The sequence below is a fragment of the Camellia sinensis genome, chromosome 9 (genome assembly GCF_055761805.1).
Source record: "Camellia sinensis isolate YWXY chromosome 9, ASM5576180v1, whole genome shotgun sequence".
In the NCBI taxonomy this organism is placed as follows: Eukaryota; Viridiplantae; Streptophyta; class Magnoliopsida; order Ericales; family Theaceae; genus Camellia; species Camellia sinensis.
In genome coordinates this window covers 37,412,679-37,436,901 of record NC_138969.1, presented here as the reverse complement: position 1 = coordinate 37,436,901, position 24,223 = coordinate 37,412,679, and the positions used below count along the sequence as shown (strand labels likewise).

At 35.3% G+C, this 24,223-nt stretch overlaps 1 protein-coding gene across 1 annotated transcript; it reads left to right on the top strand.

The window, feature by feature from the left end:
- The first annotated feature begins 1,779 nt into the window (after positions 1 to 1,779).
- On the top strand, positions 1,780 to 4,131 carry LOC114274378 (phospholipase A1-IIgamma-like). Its single transcript, XM_028216281.2, has 2 exons — positions 1,780 to 2,441; positions 3,113 to 4,131. The coding sequence occupies exons 1-2, from the start codon at positions 1,857 to 1,859 to the stop codon at positions 3,818 to 3,820; spliced, it is 1,293 nt and encodes a 430-aa protein (XP_028072082.2). The 5' UTR covers positions 1,780 to 1,856; the 3' UTR covers positions 3,821 to 4,131.
- The last annotated feature ends 20,092 nt before the right edge of the window (positions 4,132 to 24,223 follow it).

The window sequence follows — 24,223 nt, the reverse complement described above, 5'->3', positions numbered from 1 at the left end:
TATTGAAATATGATGATGTAAAAAGTATAAATAGTTTAATTGTACTTTTTAAAAATAATAAATTTATTATTAAAAATTAAATTCATCAGACTGACCTGTAACTATGCCTTTAAATTTTTGCAATGTAAAACTATCGACAAACAACCAATAACAAGTTGCCCATTTTAGCATACCTTTCGCGTGAGGGCCCAATTATTAAAAGATGTGTTCAACCATCAAATGAAAGCCGACTACTTCTTCCATCCAAAAATAATAATCTATTTTCAGAATTTAATTTCTTTTTATAATACAATTATTACATTTTAAAAATATTAATTTTTCAAAATTACCTTTTGATAGTATATTTTTTTAGAAATATCAATTGTCATAATTGTACTTTTTGTATTATTAATGGATTTAAAAAAAAGGACAAAATAAGAAATTCATATTATTTTAATAATTAATTTTTTTTTAAAATTAATATTTTGAGATAATAAAAAATAAAATAAGATATTAATAATTTTGGATGGTGGGTGTACAACCTAAAAATAAAAATAAAAATAAAAATAACTATTTTGTTTAGTCAAATTTTCAAGTGGAGACTAATGGTATTGTTATTAATAAAATAAAATAACTATTTTGTTAATTTTTTTATTTTCATTCGGCTACCAAAAAATTTAGTAGCCAAAAGTAGGTCTTTGGCGACTAAACGGAATTTTGTCGCCGAAAGTGAACATTTGGCGACCACAATTTTGGTCGGCAAAGATTAAAAATTAATTTTTTTATTTTCATTCGGCTACCAAAAAATGTAGTAGCCAAAGGTAGGTCTTTGGCGACTAAACGGAATTTTGTCGCCGAAAGTGAACATTTGGCGACCACAATTTTGGTCGGCAAAGATTAAAAATTAATTTTTTTATTTTCATTCGGCTACCAAATAATTTAGTAGCTAAAGGTACCTCTACGGCTACTAAATTTTTATTTAGTCGCCAATTGGGATATATTTAGCTACTAAAAATTGTTTTAGTCGCCAATTGTAATATCTTTAGCTACTAAATTTTTTTTAGTAGCCAATAATCAACATTCCCCTACTAAAAAAAATTAGTAGCTAAAAAGTTGACTTTTGCCGACTAATATTATTTTTGGTAGCCAATTCCGTGACTTTTGCCGACTAAATTAGTTTTGGTAGCTAAAAGTGGTCGGCAAAAATGCTTTTTCTTGTAGTGATTCACTTAAAATATGGGTTTTTGTCATACAAACATTGAATCTCAACAACAAATTATATTTTTAAGCATATTAAGCATATATATTTAAGGTAATGCTATATATATAAATATATTTTGATTAAATTTTCTAATCACTAAACATAAGGTAGAGATTTCAATATTAATATATGTGTGGAACCATGCCTCTATTTCTAGTCATAAAAAAATATAAAATATTTCTATATGAATAACATTTTCATATTATTATGTCAATAGATAGAATGAATATGCATATATCAAATGTGGATTTGTTCCACAAAAATTTCAACAAGCAAATTCACGCGTGTAATTCAGAGACATCAAAAAACTCATTTTGAATGAGCCAAACAAGTTATTTTCTCATTTTTGACCAAATTTTTAAGTCCTATTTTTGCATGGATGAATTATCCAAGCAGCCTTATTGGATACTAAAAGACGGTCATTTTGACGAGAATATTTACCAAACAGTCATGCATTAAGATTGGACTTACCAAACAGTCAATGCAACCAAACACAGCATAACATGGTCTCTCTCAAGCTCACTATATAAAGCATGCAGCACAAGCTCATTCCGTATAACTTTCATACAAACAAACTGATATATATATTGTTTACAGAGAAAAAAAATAAAACAATATGGACACCAATAGCAACATTGCTAAAGGATGGAGGGTTCTAAGTGGTGAAGATAACTGGAAGGGTCTATTGGACCCTCTAGATATTGATCTACGGCAGCAGATCATTCACTATGGAGAAATGGCTCAAGCAACTTACGACAACTTCATCTCCAATAAGTTGTCCAAATATGCAGGAAGCAACCGGTATGCAAAGACAGACCTCTTTGCTAAGCTGGGTCTAGATCCATCGATGTACCGCGTGACTAAATATTTGTACGCAACATCATCAACCCATGTCCCCGATGCATTCATCTTAAAGTCTCTATCAAGAGAGGCATGGAGCAAAGAATCAAACTGGATGGGATATGTTGCGGTGGCCACGGATGAAGGGATGGCTAAGTTGGGGAGGAGAGACATTGTGATTGCCTGGAGAGGAACAATTCAGCCCTTGGAATGGGCTAACAACTTGCAAATTCTTTTAGTCTCACCTTCAAACATAATTGGAGAGCAAGATGATGATACTAAGGTGCATCAAGGATTTTACTCTATCTACACTTCAAAAGATCCAAGATCACCAGTCGCCAAGACCAGTGCTAGGGACCAGGTAAATTTGCTGAACCAAAAAACATATAAGCTTATACTTCTTACGCAAGGAAAACTACCCAACCTAAAATAGTTGATAAAAAATGAATTATATATAAATTTAAAGGTCAAATTGTACTAGTAATCCCTATTTTTTTATCATTGTGTTATTTTGGCCTATATAATTTTAATTAACTCAATTTTGATACTAAATTTATGATTTTATCTAAATTTGGTCTAATTGTTCACAATTTTTAGTGTTTTTAATGAAAAATATGCATATAAAAGGCGTGTCGTAATTTTATAAGTAAAATTGTAAACTTATTCAACTCGATGAGTTAATCTCAATTAATTTAGTGACCATTTTGCTTCAAAAATCTTAATTATCATTTTCAATTGGACTAAATTAATACAAAATTTAAAATTAAGAGTCGAAATTGAACTAATTCGAATGGCAGAGGACCAAAATAACATAAGGAGCAAAATATAGGATTGCCGATGTAATTTGCCCAGATCTAAACTGTATACAATATGATTACACTCAAAATAATTTATTGCACATGCTTTTTTTTTACAAGCAACATTTCTGAACTTCCTAAAATTGTTGTTTAGGAAAAGATTGTCCACAATAATTTCTTAATTTGGAGAACAACGCCAAAACTAATATTGTTGTTTCGTCATATTATATTTCAGGTTCTTGCAGAGATCAAAAGACTTGTCGAGGAATACCAAAATGAAGAAATTAGCATAACTGTAGTTGGTCACAGTTTGGGTGCAGCAATTGCAACCCTAAATGCATTTGATATAGCTGCCAACGGATTTAACATTCCTAGAAACCACCCAGACAAGGCATGCCCTGTGACAGCCTTTGTGTTTGCAAGCCCAAGAGTTGGGGATTTAGACTTCAAAAAGGTCTCATCTAGGTTGAAGAATCTTCATATTCTACGCATTCGTAATGCCCTAGATATTGTTCCAAAGGTTCCATTCATAGGCTACAAAAACGTGGGTGAAAAATTGGCAATTAACACTACCAAGTCAGAGTACTTGAAGCATCCTGGAAATCTGCAAAGTTGGCATAACTTGGAGGCTTACCTTCATGGTGTTGCAGGTACACAAGGATCAAAAGGAGGATTCAAGTTGGAAGTTGATCGGGATATTGCACTTGTTAACAAATCATTGGATGCTTTAAAAGATGAATATTTAATACCAGCTTCCTGGCGAGTTGAAAAGAACAAGGGCATGGTTCAACAGACAGATGGCTCTTGGAAGTTGATGGACCATGAGCCAGATCATCTCAAAGATTATTTCTCAAACTCTTGGAAATTGATGGACGATAAGCCAGATTATCAGGAAGATGATTTCTCGATCTTTACTAAGGCTGAGAAAATTATGAAAGCTTAAAGTCCACTATCTAATTGAAGTTGTTTTAAGTAAATGTTTCCTTACAATAAGATTTATTAAGCTAGGTTATGAATGTATGTTGGAATCCCATGTATTGGTTTAGGTTTTGATTTTTGTATTGTTGTCAAGTTTTCCTATGAGCTTTACTTGTTGCCCCTTAGGACTTTGTCTTCAGCTATCGTGCATACCTTTTTACTTTTATTTTTCTGTTTTTTTATTTTTATTTTTATTTTTTTGTAATAAATCTCACTCATCCAAAACCAGTTGGTGGTGGGCATGTTTCATTACTCCATAGTCGAAAGAATTGTAAATGGTGGTGGGCATGTAGTGGTTTAGCTTTTAATTCATTTTCATTTTTTTGAAAACGCAAATGACTTATTTGGTAAACTATTTTTTGAGAAGTTTCTTGTATATCATACTTATCCTCCAACGAAAGAACTACCATTTCCAGCTACCATTTCACTCATACAAACAAGGGGAAATAACACAACAATAGTGTCAGAAAAAAAATATATTATAAAATTATGAAAAGTTATAATATTGTAATTATTAAAATGTATAAATTCTTTCATAATTTTGTAATATTTTTCTTTTGACACCATTATGGTGTTATTCACCCTAAAAACAACACGTTCGCACATGCGCGAGCGCGCGCGTGCGCGCGCGCACATATATATATATATATGATATTAGTGTATAACCCATGTTATGATTAAATAATGATTAATAAAATTGTTTTTTTATTAATAATAAAATAATTTTAAAAAGAACAAACAATAAATAAGATTAAGTAAGTCTTAATTATTTTTAACTTAATGGTGGTTTGAAATTAGTTTTTAAATGACTTTTTGAATTTTTTAGCCAATAAAAAAAAAGTTTTGTGTTCATGAGTTTATTAATTTTATGGGAAAACTGGGCTGACTATATCATACTTTTGTTCGTTGATTAAATTTCTTATTTTATCCTTCCAAATGTGTAAATCCATATGCGTACTCACGAGGATTGTTGGTCATTTCTAGCCAGTTCAAAAGTTTCAATTTTTTTTTTTTTTAGGTACATGGCAAATATATTTTAGCTTTTTGAACTCAGCTTTTTGGAGTTAAAAAAGATAACAACTCAAACATGGCCTAATTTTTTTTATTTTTTATTTTTGTTTCTATTAATGTTTTGTCCAAAGTATTATATAACAAATACATAATACATAATTTAATTAATAAAATTTAAACAAAAACAAAATACTTTACATTTTGTCTACCAAATTCATAATTATACACTACAATAATTTAGGATTTAAATACGAATCAAATTTGTCTCACAATGTACACATTTCATCACCTGAACTAATTACGACGAAAAAATTTCATCACACATTTTGTAGCCAAAACGTCATCGCTAAAAGGTCTTGGAGATGAAAAAATAAATTTGTCTTTGAAAATGATAAATTTGTGGCCTTTTTTTTTTTTTTTGTTTCTAATACACATTGCTAGGAGCATACTTGTAAGTAATTAGCGACAAAATATTTTGTCATCAGTGCTCTGTTCTGGCTTTGTTTAGGTCTGATTCTATTGTTAATTTGCATTTTGCTGCTGTGATCACTGATGCATCAGCTCCTCCACAGTTAGGGTGCACAGTTTTGGCTGCTTAGACAGTTTGGCTGAAATTCTGTTATGATCAGATATGGGTAGACAGTTTGGCTCTCAGTTTGGCTGCTTCTATCAGTTTGGCTCCTTTCACAATCTGCTACAGATCTCTGCTGATATAGAAGGGCTGGGTTTGATCTGTGTGCGTGCAGGGCCTCCGCACAGCTCATGTCATATTGTTATTCTCAGGAGGGTTACTGATCTTCTGCTTCCTATTTGTCTGACTGATCTGTTGAATGCATTTGATCTGTTGATTTGGCTTCTTTGATCTGTTGATTTGCTGGGTGAAGCTCTGTAATTCTGAGTTGATTTCTGTTATGCCGCCTTCTTTTTGGTGAACTCTATGATCTTGGTCTGCGTCTTCAGAGGAGTGTTCTGTTTTGGATGTTTTTGCTGCTGCTTTTTACTTTTTTCCTTTTCTCCTCTTGTTGGTTCCTCACCAACCGGAGCTTTGAGCTTCATCTAGCTTCGAGCTCCTCTTTATTGATGTTCTCCTTCATTTTTGTTTGATTTCATCAATAAAGATTTTTTGCCGATCAAAAAAAAAAAAAAAAAGGAAGAAAATAGAGACAACTATTTTGTCACAAATATAAGAAATAGAAACAATAATTTTGTCGCGTTTAATATAAAAAAAAATTGTCAAAGAAGCTACCAATAGAGACAAAAATAAACTCATCATTAAAAATGATAAAATAATGTCAAAAAATTTGTCACACATTGAAGGTTATAGTGACAAAATATGATAATATTTTTTGTCATGATAAATTCATTTAGTGACCTACTAAAGAATTTACGACAAAATTAGTCATCCACCTAAGTCAAATAAGGGACAAAAAAACCTTCTTTAGTGATGAAAAATTTTGTCACTAATTCCATAATTTTTTTTCCACACTATATACCTATTTTATCAAAATCTAAATTTTAATTCAACAAATATAATCTTGTTCATTTTGAAACCTGTTTACTATAAAAATTCCATCACAATTTAACTCAATATGCTATAAAATCGACACATTTACGAGCTGACAAAATGAAAATATTCATTTAGTACAAATAATTTCATCCTAATATAATAACATAGTGTAATATCCACAAAATTTTCAACAATTATAACCAGTGCAATTCCATAAAACATCCAACAACAACTAGTGCAACTCTACAAAGTATGTATATCCTTATCAAGCAGAAATGAACATTCAAGCAAATTCGATTATTATTGCAAGTCAAAAATGCCACCCCAATCCAATCTGTAAAAAAATTAATTAAAAACTTTAGTAGCTAATCAATTATACAAAAGATTAAAAATATTTGTAACTAATCAATTCACAATTAGATCAATTATACAATTTATCCCTCTAACGAACTTTTTTCAAGATTATGGGAGTTTTGAGGTTTAAAAATGCACTTTTAGAGGGTTGTGAATAGTAATCCGAAAATAGTAAATTGAAACAGAAAAGACGAAGAAAGAAGAGAAGAAGATAGGTTTAGACATCAAATCTAGATTCCATAGGCATCACACCAAGGGTTTGATTGCATCACACAACCTATAAAGAAACTTTTAAAGTTCTATAATTCTCTAAAATATCAAGTTTATTAAATTATAAACAATACATGACTTTATATAAAATTAAGAGATTTTCTAAATCGACTAACCAAATCAAACCAATCCAAACCAAACCAACACTACAAGAAAAAGAGGCTTTATAACACAGAAGCATTTGCGATGGCATCACTTACCGTCGCAAAAAATGATTTTTTGCGAAGGCATCACTTGCCGTCACCAATAAATAGGTTTTTAGCGATGGCACCCCTTCCTGTTACAAAAAAATAACTTTTTGCGACGGTAACAACTGTCGTGGCAAATAATGCACATTTTTTGCAACGATAACCTATGCTGTCACAAATAAAGCTGTCTTTCGCGACAGCATGAATTGCAGTCGCAAATAAGAGAGTTTTTTGCTATGGTAATAGGTGCTGTCACCAAAAAAAAAAAAAAAAGACTATTTTGATGAGACGACATTAGAAAATGCCGTCGCAAAAAACTAAAATTTTTGTAGTGTTTCACCCATTTTTTCATCTTCCTGTCTCTCTCTCTCTCTCTTTCTCACTCATCACTCTTTGTCTGTCTGTTTGTGTCTTTCTCTCTCTCTTCCAGATTGTGTTCGCGTTGCTCACTCTCTCCTTCCCCTCTTATCGATTTACCGATCTCCCTCTCGATTTATTGATCTCTCTCTCTCTCTTCTTTCAGTCGCTCATCTCTCATTTCTCTTAATCACTTATTGAAAGAGAAAAAAGTCAAAAAATGAAATGGGCCTCTCGCTCTCGTTCATCTCTCTTCTCTCTCTCTCTCTCTCTCTCTCTCTCTTTATCTCTCATCTCTCTCTGTCTCTCTCTCACTCATCACTCTTCTCTCTGGCTCTGCCATCTCTCTCCGTTCTCTATCTCTTTTGCTTATTTTTCTTCTGTCTCTCTATCTCTCTCTCTATCTCTGTCTCTCTCTAATCTCTTGTTCATCTTTTTTTGTTGTCTCTCTCTCTCTCTCTCTCTCTCTCTCTCTCTCATCTTGTCTTTCTCTTTTTTTTCTCTCTTTCTCTATATATATATATATATATCTCTTTTACTTATCACTCTTCTTTTTGGCTCTCTCATCTCTTTTCGCTTTCTATCTCTCTTCTCTCTTTCTATATACATATATATATATATATATATCTTGTTCATCTTTTTTTTGTTGTCTTTCTCTTACTCTGTGTGTGTGTGTGTGTGTGTGCCTGTCTTTCTCTGTGTGTGTCTTTCTCGCACTCATCTCTCTTCTCTCTCAATCGTTCATTTCTCTCAATCACATTTATCTCTTTCTCTGAGCCCACTGTTGTTGAAAGAGGAAAAGTCAAAAAATGAAATAGGTCTCTCTCTGTCTCTTTCTTTCACTCATCTCTCTTATCTCTCTCTGTCTCTCTTGCTCATCTCCCTTATCGTTTTTTTATGTCTCTCTGTCTATATCTCTCTCGTTCATCTCTCTTTCTCTCTCTCTCTCGCTCTCTCTCTCTCTCTTTCTCTCTCTCTCTCGCTGATCATCTCTTGTTTCTATCTTATCTTTTGTTCTTCTCGCTTCCTAGCTTTCATTGCGTAACAAAATGGACACAAAGCTTTTTAGCAAAAAAATGAGTTTTTTTTTTTACTACGACAACCTTCCCTCTATCGGTAACGCTAATACCTTCGTCGCAAATAAAAAAATTACTAAACAAGCCATGAATTCATAGTTTAGGGCCTGTTTGGTAACCATTTCATTTTTAGTTTTCAGTTTATATTTACAAAAATTTACAAAACTATTATAAAAACTTATTTGATAATTTTTTTTGGTTTATAAATGGTTGTCTTAGTTTATAAATTTGAGAAAAAAATTGTAAACTCAAAAAATGAATTTACGTTGGTTTTTAAACAGAAATTTAAAATTTTGACTAACAATTTTTTTAATTAATTTTTTTGAAACAAATTTTTTTTTCAATTAATTTTTTTTCAAATTAATTTTTTTCCAATCGAATTTTTTTTTCCAATTATAATGTGTATGATTCTATTGTCATAAATAATAAAAAATATATAAATATTTAAGACCTGGACAAACTTGTTTTTTAGTTTATGTTTTTAAATTTTTTTGTTCAAATCAAATGCGTTTGTAATTTATGTTTTTTTCAAAATAAACAAAAACCAATTTGTAAATTTTTTGTAAACATTAATCAAAAACGAAAACGTTATCAAACGTTACCTTAAATTTTCATTTATGACGATTATACTTGACGTCGCAAAAAAAAAAAAAAAACCAAAATTGAATTCGCGCTCGTCTTTCCCCCCTCAACTAAAAATCCCCAAATCTCAAATCCCTAATCTTTTGAACCAAAAATCCGCATCTCTCTCTCTCTCTCTCTCTCTCTCTCACGCGCGCGACTGTGAGCAGGGCAGACGACTGTAGACACCCCGTTTTTTGACCGACCTTAAGACTTAGACGTCATTGATTGAGCGCTCGATGATGTTGCATGTTGTGCTCGTTCTGAGGTTTCAGAGTCTCGGCTGCGAGTCTTGCCTCCGAACTTCCGGACTCTTTCGTGCCTTGCCTCGGTTTGCGAACCAGGCTCTGTTTTCTCTTCCCGAAGGGAGGGAGAGGTCTCGTAGATCATCTCTCAGTGGCCGTAGGCTACGTTTTGTGGTCGTAGGCCATTTTTCCCGTTTGGAGCCCGGTTTCCGATTTTTCGGAGCCGACGACTGTGTGCCTCGGTTCGGGACTGCCTAACCACCTTCGTTTGTTTCAATTTTTGGTATACACCTTATTTCCTCCCTTTTGAGGAACATTGTGGCCCGAGACACCAACTTCGTGGTCGAAGGCCACCTCCGGTGCTTAACAGCCCATTTTCGGGGCCCCGAGCCGCGCGTTTCGGTCCCTGAACCTCCGTTTTGCATCCATTTTGGTTCATTTTTGGTGGAGACCTTATTTTAATTGTTAGGAAGCTTGTAGGAGGGTGGGAGGCCAGCAATTGTTCTGAAAAGCTAGCTTTATTTCTTCATCGCTCTCCGTCGCCCGTTTTCCTCACTAAAAAGTTAATGTTGACCACCCCGGGGCCACTTTCTTTAGCCCTAAACCCCATATTTGTGTTGTACACATCTGGGAGGCCACCAATATGAATAGGCCGGCCAGTAATTGTCTCTGACCCTTTTGAACCCCTTTATAAAGTTGGCTTTTCTCTCTCCTGGTTCACATTTTCTGAGTTTTGACCACATAGTTGTGTTGTGCACACATGGAAGGCCACCTTTTTAAGGTGGTCGGCCAGCAATCTTCATTGACCCTTTTGGCCCTTGGCCGGCCGGCCGGCCATAGGGGGTGGCCGGCCGGCCACCTGAACCTTTTGAACCTGGCCGGCCTTGATCCTCTCTCCAAGTGTGTTCCAACTGTGCAATTTGTTTTCCCCCAGATTTTGTATCTGGGGGGGTGCCCTTTGGGGGGGGGGGGAGGGATTTGAATTTGATTTTTCCCCCCTTTTCTCCACCCCTCTCCCTCTATATAACCAGTCTCTCCCCTTCATTTCTAAGGGTTACAAAAAATTGTTTAGAGCCATTACATACAATCCTCCATCTCTCTCTTCTTCAACCCTCCAAACCCTAAGAGTCTTGCACCATTTGCACTACAACCCATAGCACCACACCTCCACACTCCATTCCAGCAACTTGGAGGCCATTTGCAGAGGTTGGAAGTTTAGAAATTTGGTCCAAAAGCTGCTGGTTCACTGCTCTTCAAGGGTAAACACACATTTCCCTTAAACTTGTATTTTTTTGTTTCATTTATAAGCCATACTTGCAAGCAATTTTGGGCCCCGACCTGAACTAGAAATAATCTTATTTTGATCTCATCTTCATGTTTGATCAAGGGTTTTTCTCTGTTTGAAGTCACTTGCAACCCCTTTCCCTTTATCTCTCTTTTAGGGCTATTTATTGCATGATATGTTAGCCCTATTTGTAAGCATTTCTGGGCTTCGAGCCAAACTGTAAAGTGCTTTATTTTGAGCCCCTCTTCAACTTTGTGGAAGGGCTCTTCACTGTTTGAGGCCAGCTACTGCCTCTTTCTTTCTATCTCTCTTTTAGGGCCATTTTTACATCATATTATAGCCTTATTTGTGAGCATATTTGAGACTTTCCATAAACTGTAAAGTTTCTTGTTTTGAGCCCCTCTTCAACTTTGTTGAAGGGCTCTTTGCTGTTTGAGGCCTTTTGCCACCCTGTTTGTTCAATCTCTCTTTTAGGGCTGTTTTTGCATGATACATTAGCCTTATTTGTGAACCTTTTTGGACCTCGACCTAAACTAAAAAAGGTCTTGTTTTGACATCATCTTCATGTTTTCTTAAGGTCTATTCTCTGTTTGGGGACATCTTCTCCTATGCATGCTTCATTCCTTCATGCTTTAAGTCATGCATTTGAGCATTTGCATTAGCTTTGTTTTGGCCTCTTAGCCACTGAAATCCAGCGGATTTTCAGTGGCTTTGATGAGGTTTGAGCTTTGAAATCATGGAGGGGTGACCCTCTCACCCCTCATTCTCTTTACTAGCATGTTTGGCTTTCTAAAGGGACCCTATTTTGCATGCATTGAAGTCACTTTCCGGGCCTCATTTTGAATGTTTTGAGGTCTGCCCCGACTCTGTCCGAGGCCCTTTCGGCCATATTTTATGTCTATGTTGCATGTGTAGAGAGATCCCATTCAAGGCCTTTCAAAGAGGCCTTTCTTTGCATGTTTCCGAGACTGATTCCAGGGCCTATTTGGTGGGTTTAAGGGCTGTCATAACCCATTTCCAGAGTTGTTTTGGTCTTGCTAAGTGTCCTTGAGGCATGTGCTTAATAACCCCTTGTATGCCCTTCCAAAGGAGCCCCTTATTTTTGCATGCATTGGCTGCATTTCAGTGATTATTTGAGCATATTTTGGCATGTTTTGTTCACTGATTTTGGCTGGTTTGGTGAGATTTCACACGCTTCATATACATGCCATGTAAACCATGTTTGCTAGTCAAAGTTGCATGCTATTTTAGTACATCTTACTAGTATCTTTGGGCCATGCTTTGAACTAAAAATGTTCATGTTTTGGGACTGCCTTGGTTCTGTCTTCATGCTTCATGATCAAATAATGCATGCTTTGTATAGCTATAGGTCAATGCATGTGCCTAGTTTCGTGTTTCGGGACCATTCCATGCATCGGGTGTCATGCTTCCATGTTTCGGGATCATTTTGCATCACATTTCAGTGCTGGACCTTGCATGTTTGTATGCCATATTTTATTCCTTGCCATGCTTCGGTAGAGTGGCATTTGATGCCTTAGGCTTGGTTCTCGGTTTGCGTGCATGTGTGCACGCATTTTGAGAGTCTCATTTTCACCTAATGGTTACTGATGTGAGTGTGGCTGAGGTCCACTCATGTTAGCGTAAGTCCATTATGCATTGTGTATGCCATTTCATTTCATAGTATTGCGTATGCAAGGTTATATGTTAGAGCATTGTGTATGTCTCGTTACATCGTGCATTGTGTGTGCCATTTCATAGCATTGCGTATGTTAGGTTGCATGTTAGGATTGCATTCATGCATGTCATGCATATTGCATTGTGCTTGGGACAGGAGTTAGCCCAAGCACGGGAAACGAGGGACGTTTCGTACTTCGAGTGACGGGACGTATCTCAATTCCCTGTCGCCGACATTCTGGATTATCCATGATGGAGTTTAGGCCTTGTTGTGTCCATATGTGCATTCATTTCATATTGAGTCGTGCAAATCGACTCCTCGGCCATCATGCATCGAGATGCGTGATTGGTGGCACGAGGATCGAGGACTACACTCCCTGAAGAGTAGTCATGCATACATATATGAAAATACTTTGTCATACCCCTTTGTTGCTCTCTGTTGCAGCAAATCAGAAATCGGTAGCCTTCCCGAGCATGGCACGCATCCCGAGAACAATTGCAAACAGAGGCAAACTGGGACATCGTAGTGGATTTTCGCGCAAGGCGACTCAAGCATGCACCATCCATCATTCGGAACAGAGCTGAGGCAGTCCATGGATTTGTGTGCCAATTTACTACTTTCCTAGATTAATTTGTTAATTAATTAGCATTCTGTATTTATTCAGGACTGTATTATTTATTCATTTGGGACTGTATTATTTATTCGGACCCTCTGCGCGAGGGCAATGCTGTAATAAAACATTTAGGTGGCGACTCTGTATCTGGCAAAGCAGTCCATTTTTGGCACTTCTTTCAAAATCTGTTTTCGCAAAACGATTTGCCGGATTTGGACTCTTTGGTTCAGATTTAGAACCATGACAATTTGAGAGTCCGAGCTGTAGTGACCCCAAATGAACAGAACGGGACTCATCCCTCCCGGGGGCGTTCGGGGACGTCTACATCATGGTAGCAAACCTAAAACTATGGTTAAAAAGGAAAAATCAAGCAATACCAACTAGCCATGCCAAATTTCTGAATGTGTGGGCAACACCGAGTACATGTCCAGCAGTTAAAAACGTATCTACAAACAGGAAATGATCTGCATCCACCCAAAAAAATAAAAAATCTCATCATTTATAAACATTCACACCAAAGTATGGAGCAAGCTAAGAGAGAAGCCAAAACAGAATATTCTTCATAGTGTTGACGTAAGCATTTCACAACACTGCTACTCATTTTCAAAATTTAAAAAATTGAACAGCACAAATTGAGCAAAATTCCTAAATTTAAAACCTTAAAAATTAGGGAAAAACACTCACAAATTGAGCTATAGTTATAGCGAAGACACGTTCGACACCGGACTTGAGCCTGGTGAGAGTGGCCTTCTTGTGGGCGACGATGAAAGGGACATCCGAGCTCGCCACTGTCAAGAACAGAGCTGCTATCAGAAAGAGAGAGAGAGAGAGAGAGAGAGAGAGAGAGAGTTGGAGGAGGGCAGAGGCGTGATGGCGGTGATGCTCCCGTACCTGACGCCGACGGAGACAAAAGCGAGAGAGAGAGCTGGAGGAGGGCAGAGGCGTGAGAGAGTGAGAAAGAGAGAGAGAAAAGAAAGAAGTAATAAAATTTCCCTCCGAAGTTTCCCTCCGAAGTCTGAAGCACAATTTTTAAATTTTGTAATTATAATCGCCGACTAATATTTAGTCGGTAAAAGTAAAATAACAACTTTAAAAAAAATTTAAATAAAAGTAACAAATATATTAAAATTATATTTAAATAAAAATATAAGTAATAAAATTATAAAGTATAAAAATTAAATTATCTTAAATATTTGTCCTAATATTTTTGTACTGAAAAATATAATAATATATTTTAAAATTTTATATTCTTATATTTTCTTATATTCTTATATTTTATATATATATATATAAGAAAGAAAAGAAAGAAAGAAAATTTAAAAAAGAAAAGAAGGAAAAAAATTTTAAAAAAAAATTCTGAGCCAGCTCTACCCGTGTGTTTTTTTTTTTTTTTGGGACTCCTGCATGACTAACTAGGTACTAATCAATTTTTTAGAATTTTAGAACATGCAATATGTATATTTTCTCATAGATAAAGACAGATGAAAAAATCATGTGTCAAGTGGATTTAATTAATTTATTATTCAGTTGTAACTAGCAATCAAAATCATTTTCTCAAGCATATCTTAGCAGTCAAAATCATTAACGCATAACTAAAAAATATATACGCACAGCCCCAGCTTAGGCCTTCAGTTCAATTAGCATTAAATCGCCAATTACTTTTATAGATCCCTCAAATTTAAAAAAAAAATATATCTAAATTAAGTGAATTAAGTGAGTACTTCTTTTGTATTTAAAAAAAATCACAAATATTTTCTTTTTTAAATATATATAAATTAAGTGAATCTAAAAAATAAACAAATTTGCTTAAAATATTTTAAAAAGTTGAAAAAATTAATTATTAAAAAATGAAGAAAATTTTTTTTAATGAAAATTTTAAAAATTAATCACTTAGCCCTCGTTTTGATAATGAAATTTTTTTAAAACTTTTTAAATATATGTTTTGTGTCTGTGAAATGATTATTTCATTAATACTGGTAATAATATTGAAAAATTTATTAAAATGATAAATAATTGGGATATTTTGTCTTTTATTTGTAAATTTTGATTTATTCTTAATTTTTCATTACATTTTACTGGTAATAATATTTTGTCTTTCATTACTGGTAATAATATTGAAAAATTTATTTAAATGATAAATTATTACATTTTAAAAATATTCATTACATATAATAATATTAATTTTTCATTACAACCCTACAGAAATTACCATTACCTAAAGGAACACTTTACCATTATTAAACAATCTGCTACCAAAATATTTAGTAGCCAAAAGTAGGTCTTTGGCGACTAAAAAGTAATTTAGTCGGTGAAAATATGTTTTTGGCGACCAAAATTTTGGTCGCCAAAGATCAAAAATAATTTTTTTATTTTCATTCAGCTACCAAACAATTTAGTAGCCAAAAGTAGGTCTTTGGCGACTAAAAAATAATTTAGTCGGTGAAAATATGTTTTTGGCGACCAAAGTTTTGGTCGCCAGAGATCAAAAATAATTTTTTTATTTTCATTCGGCTACCAAAATATTTAGTAGCCAAAAGTAGGTCTTTGGCGACTAGAAAGTAATTTAGTCGGTGAAAATATGTTTTTGGTGACCAAAATTTTCGTCGCCAAAGATCAAAAATAATTTTTTTATTTTCATTCGCCTACCAAACTATTTAGTAGCCAAAAGTAGGTCTTTGCCGACCAAAAATTCTTTTAGTCGCCAATTGTGATATGTTTAGCTACTAAAAAATTTTGTAGTCGCCAATTGTAATATTTTTAGCTACTAAATTTTTTTAGTCGCCAATAATCAACATTCCCTTACTAAAAAAAATTAGTAGCTAAAAAGTTGACTTTTGCCGACTAATATTATTTTTGGTAGACAATTCCGTGACTTTTGGCGACTAAATTGTTTTTGGTAGCTAAAAATGGTCGGCAAAAATGCATTTTCTTGTAGTGATAGTCTGGGATGTGAGTTGCTGCTTCTTTAATATATGTCATACAATTTATCAAAAATTATATATATGTTGTCATACCACCTAAAATTTGCTCCTAGTTGTTGAGTAGTTTGTGTACTATGTTTCAAGATATGGGAAGGCATGCCTATCCGGATATATGAAATCGGATGAATTAGCACAAAAAACATATATATGTTGTTATACCACCTAAAATTTGCTCCTAGTTGTTGATTTTGGTGTTGACGCCCTAAAATCACCAAACGACGTCGAATTAGCATAAAACTTGGCATACACGACCGCTTAGGCACGAGAGACTTGTGGGAGAAGACGGAACTCGAATCGGGTTTCCGGTTTGGGAGTTAGAGCCAGATTTCGGTATAGGCAAAATTATTTACTTAATTATCTTTGTAATTGTATAGTAGTTAATTTTTTATCTTTTTTTGTAATTAATATATTAACATAATTATATAGTCATTAATTATTTTTATTTTTTGTTTTCAGATATTTTCCGAGTAAAAGTTTGCATCTTGTGGAATGCATGCCTATGAAGAATGCTGATAAGCTACCTAAGCCACAGTCACAGCAGAAGCTAGGAGATATGAAGCAACAAGAGAGAGACAACGAGTTGTATAGATATAAGAGAGATAATAATGTAACTGTGAAGTACTTAGAGGCGGTTAGAGTTTGTTATAACAAACTCTAACCATTTTGTATAAATAAGTGTAAGCACAATCACATTGAATCATCAAGTAAAAAAATAGTTTTTCAATTTCTGATTAGTTTTTTCAACTTTTGTTATGGTATCAGAGCTGTCACAAGCTCCTACGAGAAGGTCTAAGAACGGTGATTTCATTTTCTTCTTCATCTATACCATCAAATCTAAGTCTTCTTCTTACAAATTTCAATTCATTAGTCACTGTTAAGCTTGATTCGTCAAATTTTTTGATTTGGAAAAATCAGCTTCAGAATGTTCTTAGAGCAACCGATCTTCTCGATTTTGTTCTTGGTTTGGTACCTTGTCCTATATCTGACATTCTTGATTCCTCTGGAGCAACTATGTCAAATCCTGAATTTCTAGAATGGAAGACGATGGATGCTCATCTTCTGAGTTTCATTACTGCAACACTCTCACCTTTTGTATATTCTTCAGTACTTCATCACCAACACTGCTTTCAAGTCTGGAGTGCTCTCGAGAAGAAATACACTTCATTATCTCGATCTCATATTCATCACTTGAAAATTCAGTTACAATCAACCACAAAAAGAGGTGCTACGATGGAAGAATATTTGGCTAAGATCAAGAAAATTTCCAATCAGCTTCGACTTGCTTCTTCAATGGTTGATGATGAAGATCTTAGCCAAATAATATTTTTGCGACTAACTTTTGTTTTTGTTACCCACGGAGAATGATGAAGAAAATTTTTATTTTTGGTTTATGTTATTTTGAATTGTGAACAACATTATGTAGTTAAACATTATATATGTATTATGGAACATTATGTAGTGGGGTAATTTTTCTTATCTATAGTTATGAATGCAAGAATATTGTTATTATGGAGAAATTGTTATTTCTATACAGGAATTTTTGTATTATTAGGCAATTATTGGTTTCTTTTTCAATTAATTTTCATTTAATACAAGTAATTTTAATATTTTTAATATATATATATATATATATATTTTGGCGACTGCACCACACCATCGTAAAAAACATTAGAACCAAAACGTATTTTTTTTGGCAACATAGGTAATGCCGTCGTAAAAGAAATTGGCGACAGAGATCATGCCGTCGCAACAAAAAACATTTCATGACGGCATCTTTTGCCGTCTCAAATAAAACTTTTAGCGACGGTACAACAGTGCCGTCGTAAAAGGTGTCAGTTTTTTACATATTATAAGCGACTGTAAAATGTCGTTACAAAAGGCAACATTTCCCGTCGCAAAAAAAAAAAAAGGCGACGACAAAAAAATAAAAAAAAATAAAAGGTTTTAGCAACGCACTCTGTTGTGACCCCCTTTTGCAGTCGCTAAAAGTTATTTGAGCCGACATTAGGAGTGCCATCACAAAAAAATGAAATTTTTGTAGTGCAATTGATTTAGATTAGTTGATTTATAACCAAAAAAATAAACTATTATAATAATTTTGACTTGTAAAACTAATCTGAGAAAATAAGAAATAAAAACAAAGACTAATTAAATAACTTGACCCATAAGACGACCCATGGGCGACCCACACAACATATTCAAAAATTATGCAAATTATCAAAATACTCCAAAACTTAAAATCTTAGAAAACATAAATATAATTGTAAAAAAAGACTATAATAATACTATAAATATAATTATATAATATTCCTATCAATTTCTCTTTGATAACATACTAATGTCCAAATATCATTACTTCTTTGATTTAGCATTCCTTGAGTTTTTTTATACTTTGCATCTTTCTCCCTTGGTTGGAAAAAAACTCGACCTCAAGTTTTGAAGTGTTGAAATATAAGAATCCAAAAGCATCAAAATTGCACTCAAATCTTCATATGAAAATGTTCAAGTTGACATCGCTTTTTCTTCTCTATTGGGGGTAGTAAGGAGAACAATGAGCTACTTTCAATTGCAAAGTTGAACTTCTCCAAAATGATAAAATCAACATAAGAAAGATATACATCCTTGAAATGGTCTAAACCTTGTGCTACAAATTTTTTTTCCCATACATCCTAATATCTTTTGGATTGATGACACTCTAATTTTGTTCCATTGAAATACGTCTTGTCATATCAGCTATTTTGGCCTCGATGCTCTTACCATGTGATTCAAACAAAATATCATCATGTGATTCGACCTTACCCTTTTCTTCAATGGAATCATGACTTGTCACTGAGTGGGACATGATATATCGATTTAAATTTGAATAATATGTTGCAAGGTTAAGCAATTTAGACTATGGTATATGACCAGAAGTATGCTAGATGTCATGCATGGGTGGGGGTTCATCATAGGATTGTATTGACTGTAAATTAGAGAATTTTGATAGCAACTTTTCAACTTCCGACTTCAAACCCCCTTTTGGCTCAGGACTTTTAGTTGGTGGCTTTAGTTCTTGAGTCATTACAGTTGTTGTAGCATCCAATTCATTGCTTTGGACTTTAGCTTCTTTGGGAATAATAATCGGAACTTGTTGGGCGCGCTTTTGAATCTTGAATAAGGGTTCCAATTCATTGCTTTGGACTTTAGCCTCTTTGGGAATAATAATCAAAACTTGTTGGGGTGCTTTTGAATCATGAATAAGGGCCTCACTAGCCTTGAAAATCTGGTCATCTTCCACCTTGGGCAGATTTTGATCTTGGTCCTCTAATTTTACCTCGAAACACAAAGAATTGTGAGTAAAAACCTTCTTCAACCTTGATGCTGTTTGGGGTGATTGTGATTCATCAATCAAACTCTCTTTATCCTTGATAATTTAAGTGTTTATTTCATTGTCCTGAGCTGGTTGACTCTCCAAAGCATTAAGTCATTGACTAAAATTATCAAGTTATTCCACAATTTTAAAAAGAACTTGATCCATTTAGTTCTCAGAAAATATCCCTACGACAAAAGATCTTATACAATGGTATCTCTTTGCATATATTAAAATCGTCGGATAAGTCATATCTAGGGAAGAAGAAGAAGAAGAGAACAATAGTAGAAAAGGTCAAATAAGTCAATGAAGGTGAATCGAGGATGTTGGAAGCCGGTGTTGAGAAAGCCTGGTGATCAAGGTTACAAGAGTAGAGGAATGGATACTGATATTCACATGATTTTCGTGGATAATCTGCCAGAATCAATGGATCCAAAAGGGTTGTTTAAAGTCTTCACCAATTTTGGGATTGTAAAGGATGTGTACATCCCAAACAAAAGACGGAAGTTGACGCGATCCAGATTTGGTTTTGTACGTTATGTCTGTCCTGTAGCAGCAAAGATGGCAGTCTAGAAAGCTCATGGACTCTGGTGTGACAACAAAGCATTGAAAGTAAAAGTAGCGGATTTTGCCAAAGGTAAGGAAGAACATCAGAGGTTATCAAAAGCACAGTTGGATGAAGGGAGCTTGGTCATATCAGCAGAGTTCCTACTGAATGGAGGGCGATTGGTAATACTAGTAGAGCTCCAGGTATGGTCCAAAGGGGCAAGTCATATACACAAGTTGTCAGTGGGAGAGGGCTTGAGATCAGTACTACCGTGACTATAAATGTTTTTGAGGAAGGCATTGGTTGGCTCTATAACAGTGTGATTGTTAGACTTAAGCCATCAAGCTGTGTGGCAGAGTTAAAGAGGAGCTGCATATTAGAGGAACGGGTGACATTCAGGTTAGACACGGAGGAGGCAGAGATCTAGTTCTAACTTTCGACTTAGCAGGCAGCATCAAAGAGAAAACATAACAAATGGAGGGTTGGCTTTCTGAGTGGAGTGAGTCAGTCATAGAATGGAAACAGGGGATGGCTACCGATCAAGAGAGGCTGATTTGGCTTACATGTTATGGTGTGCCTCTGAATCTATGGAATAGTAAAACGTTCAATAATATTGAGAGGTTATGGGGGGAAGTCATTGGCATGGATGATGATACACTTAGAATGCACTCATTCCACTGTGGAAGGGTACGGGTAGCCACAAAATGTATGGAGTTCATTAATACAATTATCAACTTAAGCTGCAAGGGGACAATTTACCCAGTAACAACATGTGAAGATCAGGTGGCTAGATCAGAGATGTTGTATCAACATTGTAAGTGTTACAATCTGCAGAAAAAAGGGGATAATCGCAGCTCCAATGGTGAAGGAAAGGATTGGAGGTCAGAAGTGGAGAGCAAGAGGGTTGAGGATGAAGCTGAGGTGGAAGGCCAGGTCAGAGGTGAGCTGGACAGAGAAGGTGATGTAGAGGTAGCAGGGTCTAGGACAAGGCATGAAGGGCATAATGATACTGCTGATCTAGATAGGTAGCGGAGCAGGTCTATGGTTGCAGAGACTGACATCAACTTGGGAAAGAAAAATAGTGGGGACGCATGCAAGGGAAGGTCAAATACACTAGTGCCAAACTCTATGCAACTTCAAAATGTTGAGGCTGAAGAAGTTGTTACTCCGAGCTTTATGAGAAGTCTTGGTGGGTCTGAGAGGCATAGAGCTAGGCTTAACATTGAAGTTTTATTAGGTAAGGCCCAAGATGAGGGTGGAAATTTTTTGGGCCACTATTTGTCTGGGGAAGGTATATTAGAGTTCCAGCCCACAGAAGATAATTTTGCTCATAACGAAGGAGTGTTGGAAGCCTAATTCAGAATCGAGAAGGAGAATAACAGAGTGGCCAAGAATAAGTCTGTAATGCCAACTCCAAAAAGAACTGTGAACAAGAAAGGAAAAGCAAAAGGGACACTGAACTTTCAAGGTAAGAGGAAAGGATCTCTTCACTTAGGGGATGGACCATCTTTGAATCTTAAGAAAGGAGTAGTGTTTCGGTCTGCTGTTGCAGCAATATCCTTATCAATGGCCTGCAAAGCTGGTAGTGGTCAGCTTCTACTCAATGAGGCAGAGGCATCCCTCCAATTAGGGCATGTTCTTCGGTTGAAATGTAAAGGTAACGAGGAAGAAGTCATTAGCAAGTTGATGGAACTGGAGTCAAATGATAAAGAAAAAAAATGGTGAAAATGGGTGGTCAAGCCGACTGGTTTAGATGACCCGCTGCTTTGGTGAAAATTTGGTCTCTATTGAAGTTAGTTTCATGGAATGTAAGAGGGCTTGCTGAGCCTATTAAAAGAAGGAAAGTCAAAAAATTATTTGTTGAGAGAAAGGTAGATATGGCGCTACTTCAAGAAACTAAGAGGACATCAATTGATGAAGAGTTTGTTAGATCATGTTGGCCGGTAGAGAAGATGGAGTTCATGGCAGTAGATTCAGTTGGAGCAGCTGGTGGCTTGCTTTGCATTTGGAACCCAAATGTTCTTCAACTTGTGGATTGCTACTATAACAGGAATTTCATCCTTTTGATAGGTACTCTTTATGGTAGCTTTGATTGTGTGTTTGTTAATGTTTATGGTCCAAATGATGTTACCAGCAGAAGTAGGGTATGGGCTATTTTTCATAGGCTGAAGTCAGGGGGTGAAAAACCTTGGTGCTTGGGGGCTGATTTTAATGAAGTTAGAAGTATATCTGAAAGAAAGGGTTGTTCAAGAAGGGATAGAGGTATGTGTGATTTCAATGAACTAATTGAAAACCTGGAAGTGTGTGATATTCCAATGTTGGGAAGGAAATTTATCTGGTGTAACTCTCAACAAGGAGATAAATGGAGTAGGCTGGACAGGTTTTTGCTTAGTCCAGAATGGTTGCAGAAGTTCAATTTCAAATTATGGGGTCTACCAAGAAGGCTATCTGATCATTGCCCTATACTGCTCTTGGAAGATGAGAGGGATTGGGGTCCAAAGCCTTTCAGATTCCTGAATGCCTGGACCCTTCATCCTCTTTTCAAATCCTTTGTGGACAAAATTTGAAAGGAAACTCCTATAGATGGCTGGGCTGGTTTCCAGTACTTAAGGAAACGTAAATCCCTTAGAATAGCACTGAAACAATGGAACTAGGAAGTTTTTGGAAATGTGGATTATAAACTCAAGCTCTTGGAGGAGGAATTACATGTTCTTGATTTGACAGCTAAGGAAAGGCCACTGTCAGAGGCAGAGTTGAACAGAAGAAGAGAGGCTAAAGAGGAAGCATGGAAGTTAAGTACTATGGTGGAATGGGTTTGGTTGCAGAAATCTAGAGTTAATTGGGTTTTGAAAGGTGATAAAAACACAAAATTCTTTCATGTGATGGCTGCATCTAGAAATAATAGAAATGCTTTGTGCTCGCTTTCTGTTAATGGGGTTATAAAGGAGAATCCAGCTGATATAAGGGCTGAGGTATTGCTTCATTACAGAAAGCTTTTTTCTGAATCCTGGTTCAGTAGACCAAGTTTATCTGGCCACTTTCAATCCATTAGAGGACATGAGGTTAGAGCTGCTTTAGAAGCGAAGTTTTTAGAATCAGAAGTGTTAGCAGCAGTTAAAACCTGTGATGGAAACAAGGCTCCTGGGCCTGATGGGTTCAACTTGATGCTGTTTCAGAAGTGCTGGCAGTCAATAAAAGGGGATGTGATGCAGTTTGAGTGAGTTTTATCAAAACTCTAAACTGGTGCATGGAATTAATAGCTCTTTTGTTGCGTTGATTCCTAAAAATGATAATCCTACTTGCCTCAGTGACTACAGGCCTATTAGTCTCATTGGTTCGCTTTACAAAGTGCTTGCAAAAGTTTTGTCAAATAGAATCAAACTTGTAGTGCCAAGGATTATTAGTGAATCTCAATCAACTTTTATAGGAGGTAGAAGTATCTTGGATGGAGTGTTGATTGCAAATGAAATTGTTGATGGTTGGAAGAAGAATCTGAGGAAGGGTATTATTTTGAAGCTGGATTTTGAGAAAGCTTACGACTCAATCAATTGGGAATTTCTCTTCTCTATGCTTGCCAGCTTTGGGTTTGACTCTAAATGGATTAAGTGGATGCAAGAATGTGTCTCATCAGCTAAGATCTCCATTTTGGTTAATGGATCACTGACATCCGAATTTAGTCCTCAAAGGGGGCTTAGGCAAGGTGACCCATTATCACCTTTTCTTTTTAATATCATGGCAGAGGGCTTGAACATATTGATGACCAGAGCTAGGCTGATGGGCTTGATTAAAGGTGCAGTGGTTGGTTCAAATGATCTCAGCATTACTCATTTGCAGTTTGTGAATGACACAATAATTTTTTGTGAAGCAGATAGAGAGGAGGTTCTTACTGTTAAAAGGATTCTGAGGTGCTTTGAAATAGTGTTTGGGCTGAAGATTAATTATTATAAGAGTGTGGTGTGTGGGATTGGGCTTACTGATGAGCTATCTAAGGAATATGCTTCCATGCTGAATTGTGTTCATCAAAGTTTGCCTTTAAATTATTTGGGTATGCCCTTGGGGGTAATCCAAGGAGAAGACGGACTTGGAAACCAATAATTGATAAAGTTAACCAGAAGTTGGCTTCTTGGAAAAGGAAGTTCTTATCTTTTGCTGGTAGGTTGACTATGATAAAGTCTGTGCTATCATCCTTACCAACATATTATCTATCTTTGTTCAAGATGCCTGAAGGGATTGCTAAGGAGATTGACAAAATCCAGTCCAGATTTTTATGGAGAGGTGATACTCTAAGA

Coding starts and splice junctions, on each gene's coding strand:
- LOC114274378 (XM_028216281.2), top strand. CDS start 1,857: ATGGACACCAATAGCAACATTGCTAAAGGATGGAGGGTTCTAAGTGGT. Junction 2,442..3,112: donor AGACCAGTGCTAGGGACCAG/GTAAATTTGCTG, acceptor ATTATATTTCAG/GTTCTTGCAGAGATCAAAAG.